The sequence below is a fragment of the Echinops telfairi genome, unplaced genomic scaffold, assembly GCF_000313985.2.
Source record: "Echinops telfairi isolate 266 unplaced genomic scaffold, ASM31398v2 ScPeMD7_655;HRSCAF=1070, whole genome shotgun sequence".
Classification (NCBI taxonomy): domain Eukaryota; kingdom Metazoa; phylum Chordata; class Mammalia; order Afrosoricida; family Tenrecidae; genus Echinops; species Echinops telfairi.
Genome location: NW_022104553.1, coordinates 30,876,279 through 30,883,180, shown reverse-complemented (window position 1 = coordinate 30,883,180; position 6,902 = coordinate 30,876,279). Strand labels below are relative to the sequence as shown.

The window sequence follows — 6,902 nt, the reverse complement described above, 5'->3', positions numbered from 1 at the left end:
GCGATGACCCGGGGCCAGGCCTAGTGCCCTCGGCCACCCTCGTGTCGCTGTCCTCCGTGTCCGACTGCAACTCCACCCGTTCGCTGCTGCGCTCCGACAGCGATGAGGCCACGCCAGCTGGGCCCTCCCCACCTCCCTCCCCTCCTGCGCCCACCCCCTCCCTCCACACCAACCCCCTGGTGGACCTGGAGCTGGAGAGCTTCAAGAAGAATCCCCGCCAGTCACTGACGCCCACCCACGTCACCGCTGCGCGTGCCGTCAGCCGTGGGCACCGCCGGACGCCATCAGACGGGGCCCTAGGGCAGCGGGGTCCCCCGGAGGCTGCAGGCCCTGGTGAGTGAAGTGACCCCCACCCAACTCCACTGTCCACACCGACCCAGCTGGTGCTGGGTGGCCCCTCAGTGGCTAGCAAGAGGAAGGGAGGGTCCCTGGGTCCCCATAACCCTCACTCCTGTGGGTCCGCATGAAGGAGGCGCACAGTGACAAAAGATGGCTGGGTGACCGGAACAAGGGCCTGGGAGCCCCCCTGTGGGTCAGAGGAGAACTACAGGCTCCCGTGGCTCGTTTCTCTGCTGTGGCCACGCCTTTCTTGGGAGGCACTCCTTGCACCTCCTCCAGTCTCAGCAGCTGAGGGTGCTCACCACGACACCGCCCCCTCCATCATCAGGGTTGCTACCACGCAGCACCCCTGACGCTCGGTCCGTGACCCGCTTTTCACACCCATCAACAGCCACACGGACAGTAAAGAGGGCCTGCTAGTGTGGCCTGGTGGGTAACGAACGTGTGGGGCACTAGAGGCCGGCTGCTCCTGTGAAGACTGCGAGTCTCGGGAACCCTGCCCAGGGCTGCCATGAGGAGCAATGGCCCTGGAGGCAGTGGGGTCGGTGGCATAGTGGTTACGCCTCAGGCTGCTAACCCCAAGATCAGCGGTTCAAAACCACCAACTACTCCAAGGGAGAAAGACATACAGCATTCCGGTCTTGGAAACCCGCCGGGGTGGTTTTACCCTGTCCTGTAGGGTCACTACGAGTCGGCACCCGCTTAATGGCAGTGAGTTTAGTTTGGGTTTGTAGCAGGGTACTGTTATGGGGTTGATATGCCATATGTGCCATGACTAGGGATCTTGAGTGTATAGACCGAAGGGTGCTTATGTCATTGTGGACCGGTGGCAGGTATAGGTGGGAACGGCCGAGCTTCAGGCCTGAGCAAGGCCTGAAGGACTTGACCAGAAAGGCTCCCCCTAGGTCATACTTGGCTGTCACTGTGCTGGAAGGCAGGACCTTTCCAGAGACACCCCCAAGCCTGTTCTGCGCTCATCTCTGCTTCTCTCCCCCCAGGCCCCCGAGAGGCCCTGGAGTTCCCCCGTCTGCCGGACCCCCAGGCCTTGTTCCCAGCCCGCCGGCGGCCCCCTGAGTTCCCTGGCCGCCCCACCACTCTGACCTTTGCCCCACGCCCCCGGCCAGCTGCCAACCGACCCCGCCTGGATGCCTGGAAACTGGTCTCCTTTGGCCGGACGCTCAGCATCTCGCCTCCCAGCAGGCCAGACACCCCGGAGAGCCCTGGACCACCCAGGGTGCAGCCCACGCTGCTGGACATGGACATGGAGGGGCAGAACCAGGATAGCACCGTGCCCCTGTGCGGCGCCCGCTGAGCCGCCCGGCAGCCACGAATGTAGCGCCTCAGGCCCACCCCAGCTACAGGGCAGGGAGGCTCTGGGCTGGACACTTGCTCTATTTATTGGGGAATGGGGGGACACTTAATTTATTTCTTTGTATCTGCCTTGGGGGTCAGGGGGTGAGCAGGGACACTCAGGGACAGGGCATCATGGCAATTTGGCACAAAACGCAGCATTAAAGGTGACCCCTGCCTCCTACTGCCCTTGGCTGTGTGTGTCCCCAGTCCAGGGCCTTGACACCGAGCCATTCCCAGTACCCACCCTCTGCTTCCTGAGGCTCCTTCCAGTGACCCAGCCCCCTCCAAGAACACCACGTGGCAAGGTTGTGGTCACCAGTGACAAGTGCTTTACCAAGGAACAGTGGGGGGGAGGGTGCAGTTACATAGTGAGGGGGGAGGGGCTGCTCCCCTGGGGTGACCTCAGCCAATCACACCCGAGCCCGGCCCCCGCTGTCCTCTCGCTGGAGGCCACACCGGTTCATCTTCAGCTGTGTCAGCTGGATGTAGTGGAGAACGTTGGTGTCTGCGGGGGAGAGCAGAGTGGAATCAGGTGATGGGGGGGAGGGGGCGGCGCCTGCCCCACCTCTGCTCTCATCCCGTTGTCCCAGCCTTCAGTGGCTTCCTAGGGGTTTACCCCCAACCTTGGCCCTCTGCCCTTTTCCCTTTGTCGCCTTACACCTAGCCTGGCCCCGCTGGGGTGACTGGAACCCTGGCCCCCATGCCCCAGGCTCTGTGGACGCAGCCAGATGGCCTGCCCCTCCATGCCTTTGCCCTTGCTCTGCCCTCCCTAGGGAGGCCACCTCTAGCCCCTGTCACTGTGCCCATGCAGTCCCAGCAATCCCCGTTAGAGTGGCTTACGCTCACCCTCTGAACCGGAAAACCAACCCTGGCTTTTTGTGCCTACAGACACAGAATAGGGTCCAGCTGCTTGTGCACGCACCCACTGCCTGGAGGGCTCCCAGAGGGCAGCCCCGGGCTGCTGCCACCCCGCCCCCCCACACCTGCCTTTGCCTGCTAGAGGACTGCCACCCACCAGAGGTAGGCTAGTAGGAGTGAGTGAGCTGGCATATGTGCCCATCGATCAGTGAGGGGAGCACGTCAGGTGACGACGGGCCAGCAGGTAGGTGAGGACTGGGGGTGGTGGCTGGGTCAGGGCAGGAGCATGTTGGGGAGGGGCTGCGGAGGGATGGATGGGTGAGTGGTGTGAGGAGAGAGGAGTGTAGGGTGCAGGGGGGAAGCTGGTGGTTGGCAGGGTACTTCCTGGAAGCAGTTCTGTATGGGAGGCCTCTGTACCCTGCCCTGGCCCCTCAGTAAGCCCTTTATTCTTAAGTACCTGCTATCAGGCAGCTGCTATTAAGATTATTCTTTCAGCCCTCACCTGTGCACTAAGGTCCTATCATCACCTGTGGTGGGGGAGCCTCCTCTGCGTGGGCTCTCTTCCAGCCGCCATCCCTGCTCTCTCTCCCACCCCCTCACCTGTGGGCTCCCGGCTGCGGGCCTCCTGCAGGTAGCGCAGTGCGCGGGGGTAATCACCCAGGTGGTAGAAGGCGATGCCAGCGCGGTAGGTGGCCTTGAAGTTGCCCTGCTGCTTCTCCAGCACCTTGAGGCAGTATTCGCGCACGCGCTCATAGTTCACCAGTTCCGACTGCAGCAGGCAGGCTGCGGGGACACCGGGTGGGACATTCAGAGGCAATCGGCATCCCCAGACTCGGCCTGCCCTCAGGGAGCCTGGCTCCCAGCTTGCACGGTCACCCCACCCTTACCCAGAACTGCCCCAGGGATTGCTCAGGCCAGCAGGGGCGTCAATCTGCAGCCTAATCGGAGTCGAATCGATCCATCTGCGCCGCCGCTAGAGGGCGCCAGAGAGACGGCCCAGAGCGCTTGGGGCCTCGCTGGGCGGTTTCGGTGACCTCGGGGGTGCAGAGCCGGGGAGGGGCAGGGGCCCCTGAGTGGCCATGCAGGTGGGCTTTTTTCTCACCTCAGAGGATGAGGACCCTGTAGACTCAGACCCAAGCTCATCTGCTGCCCCCAGCCCCCTCCCTTAGGAGGCTCCCGTGGTCCCTGCCTCCCGAGCGCCCTCCCAGGTCCAGTCCTGGTCCCTGGGCACCCCCAGCCCCCTCGCGCCCCACGACGACCCCGTACCCGTGAGAGAGTCATAACACTCCACCTCCGTGCTCTCCACCAGGCGCCGCTGCTCCTCGCTGAGGCGGGCCGGGCCCGGGCTGGTGGCGGGCCCGGGGGCGGGGGCCGGCAGGCCGCCAGGACGGGCCCCCTGCGCCGCCTTCAGCTGCAGCAGCGCCCGGTGGTACTTGCCGATGGCTTCCCGGAACTTCTTCTCGCGGTAACAGCGCTGGCCCTCCGCCTTGAACGCCACGGCGGCCCGCAGACTGCTGTCGAGCGCCGCGCCCACGCCCCCCGACGGCTCCGGGGCAGCGCCCAGCCGGGCCGAGCCATGGCGAGGGCCCGGGCCCGGCGGCGAGAGGGCGGGAGGGGGGCGCGGCGGAGGCTCCGGGGCAGCGCTGAGCATCAGCACCGGGGACAGCGCGCCGCGCTGCATTGTGGGAAACTCCTGCGGCCGCCGCAGCTACTGCATCGCCCCTCGCGGGGCCCTGCAGCTACTGCATCGCCCCTCGCGGGGCCATGCAGCTACTGCATCGCCCCTCGCGGGGCCGGTCCCCACCCTTTCTCCGCCCCCGCACCTCCAGCGGCGGAGTCCGCCTGCCCCCTAGGGGTCTGGAGAAACCCCTCAAGACGCCCCCGCGCTCACCGTCCGATCGGTCCGGGTCATGTTCTGAGATGGCCTCACCCTCGTCCCCCCCACCCTCCTGCCCGCTCGCCTCCCCCATGCCCCAAACCCGAGGCTTTCTAGAAAGAAAGGACAAGTCTGGGGGAGCGGGCAGGGAGATAAGATCCTTGTGGGAAGCTGGTGGCAGCCCACTAACCATTTGGCAAGCTGGATGAGAACACAGAATAGGGAATTCGAGTCCCTGTTTATTCTCTCACGAGTTGTCTTGGACAGACCACTCCACGTTCGTTGCCTGCAAGGTTGCATCATCCGCCGCGTCTGGAGCACGGCACAAGAATACTCTCTTGGGAGGGCACTCGTTTATTGATTCAAGAAGTATTCTGGGATGGCTTTTCTGTGCGACTGTGTCCCCAGGCCAGTCCGCGGTGACATCCCAGAGTAGTAAGCGGAGGCACAAGCAGAGGGAACCAGCAGGAAGAGGCTCAGGGTGGGGAGGGGAAGGACACCAGGAACTGCAGCCCAGGGGCTGGCACGAGCCCTGAGCCGAGGTAGGGAGGGAAGGCTGCTTGGCCGAGGGGTGAATTCGTAACAGCGAAAGCAGCTCTTTCCCCCAGCAAACTCGCTGTCTGGACAAGCCACCAGTCAAGGTGCAGTGCACATGAATAAAAAAGAGGACACGTGGGCGGCGTTGGCGAGAAAATCTGAAAGGGCATGAGTGGTCATTGCACTCCAAGCCACCTTAGATGCCTTCTTTGCTGTGGGGCCTTGGCCAGCCTCCATCTTATCCTGCCCCTTGGCTTCCTCAGGTGGCTAACAAGCTAGGCTGACCATTGAGCCTATGCAGATAAAGCACTTCGCAGCGAGGCTGGCAGAGGCGTGGTTCCCTCACAGTAGCTGGCGTTTGCAATCTTCCATTTGGTGGTGAGATGCTTGATCATCGGCTCCCGGCTGGGAGTCCGCACTCACACCTAACAGCTAATGTGATCAGATGACGCCAGGAAGTGCCACCCCAATAGGGTGGTTCCACCAATGAGGCTAGAGATCGTAGGGAGGGCCCCATCCGACAGGTCCAACCCTGAACTCAGCACCCTCCATCCAAGGAGAGGCAGCATCTCCCCTTCCTCTCCCTTTTGCGCTTTGCTGTGAATGTGTTTGCACCACCCTTGGGCCCGCTAACTTTGAACACCTGAGACAGAAGCCCCATCTACCGCTCCAAATCCAGGCTCATTAAGTACACCTCGGTGTGGTCACCTTATATCCCTCAGGTGCTTTATTTTTTCAGTGCAAATCTCGACCCACTTGTGTAGGCTGTTAACGTGGCAACTGTTTCATTACCTGTATAACCTCCCGTTTTCAACAATGTTTTATTTGGAAATTGATAGCCAGCGACTCAACAATTTTGTTCGGTGCCCTTATTAAATGGCAAAGGGCTAAAAGCGGGCACAGTACCAAACGGGACAACTCTTCCGAACACAGGCTGATGACACGAACTACGGGGTCAGTCGCTGTCCTAAACGCTTTACATGGGGTGGGGGTGGGGAGGTGGGAACAGCTTCCAAAAGTTCGTGGCAAAATGGAATTTTCCCCAGGCACTCTCCCTCCGTCCCTGCACACACTCCAGGAGGCTGGCGTTACGGTCCCCACTGAAACGCAGACACGGCATCGGGGGTTAAGTAACTCAGAGCCTAGTGCTTAAACCCTTACTCTCAGGGACACTTACCATCACGCACTGGTGACCAGTTGATGCCAACCTGTGAGACGGGCTGTGCTTGCGTCACTGCGGAGAGCGATTGCATGTAGTTGCTAACATTGAAAAGCAGAGCTGTTTACAGAATTCCCAGAGTGTCGGCTTCTTCAATACAACCTGAAGCCCTGGCATCACAGGCAGCGTGCCTCGCGACTGGAGTGGGCTTTTACAGCCCCTCACCTCCACGGCCCCCCATCCCCATCCCTCCCTGCTTCTTTCCAAGCATGTGATCGTTCCGTTTGCGTGGAGCTTTCTCTTGCAGCATTTCCCGCAAGGCGGGGTGTGTGATCTCCCACAAGCTGCTTTTCCCGAGAGAGAGAGAAGATAGTGAGGGGGTGGTGGCGGTGACGTGTGCGCGCCTGTGCGCACGCGCGCGGTGTGTGGGTGCAAATCCGGCTGAGCGGCGCTGCGTGACGCACGCCAGTGCCCCCTAGCGGAGAAGTTCAGAATGCGAACGGCGTCGCCCCGCAGCCGTAAGGGGCTCGGTGAAAACATCCAATCAGAAGGCCGAGAGGCCTCGGGAGTGACCAATCAGACGTGGGAAAGGGGAGCACGTTCAACTCCTGAGCACAGTAGGCGCCGAGAATTAAAAAAAAAACTCTTTAATAACGTGGACGACAAACACACTCTTTTCAGTTGTGGGGAACGGGTTTGGGGGCTCGGGAAGGGCTGGGGCGCGGGCGGCGGAGCAAGCAGGCGGCGGCGAGGCTGGTGCCCTGGCGCTGGGGCCGCGCG

At 62.1% G+C, this 6,902-nt stretch overlaps 3 protein-coding genes across 3 annotated transcripts in view; 1 reads left to right on the top strand and 2 right to left on the bottom strand.

The window, feature by feature from the left end:
- Window positions 1-1,874, top strand: part of MAP3K10 (mitogen-activated protein kinase kinase kinase 10) — a 72,272-nt gene extending 70,398 nt beyond the window's left edge. Inside the window, 2 exon segments of the mRNA XM_004710495.3 lie at window positions 1-333; window positions 1,338-1,874. Coding sequence (XP_004710552.2) covers window positions 1-333; window positions 1,338-1,651 — 647 coding nt within the window. The 3' untranslated portion in view covers window positions 1,652-1,874.
- Window positions 1,875-2,001: 127 nt separating this feature from the next.
- Window positions 2,002-4,231, bottom strand: TTC9B (tetratricopeptide repeat domain 9B). Its single transcript, XM_004710496.2, has 3 exons — window positions 3,817-4,231; window positions 3,151-3,333; window positions 2,002-2,197 (listed from the first exon to the last, which is right to left on the bottom strand). Exons 1-3 carry the CDS (start codon window positions 4,229-4,231, stop codon window positions 2,103-2,105), a joined length of 693 nt encoding a protein of 230 aa, XP_004710553.1. The 3' UTR covers window positions 2,002-2,102.
- Window positions 4,232-6,051: 1,820 nt separating this feature from the next.
- The window catches only part of CCNP (cyclin P), a 5,490-nt gene continuing 4,639 nt past the window's right edge, over window positions 6,052-6,902 (bottom strand). Inside the window, exon 5 of the mRNA XM_004710497.2 lies at window positions 6,052-6,063. Coding sequence (XP_004710554.2) covers window positions 6,052-6,063 — 12 coding nt within the window. The remainder of the gene's footprint in view (window positions 6,064-6,902) is intronic.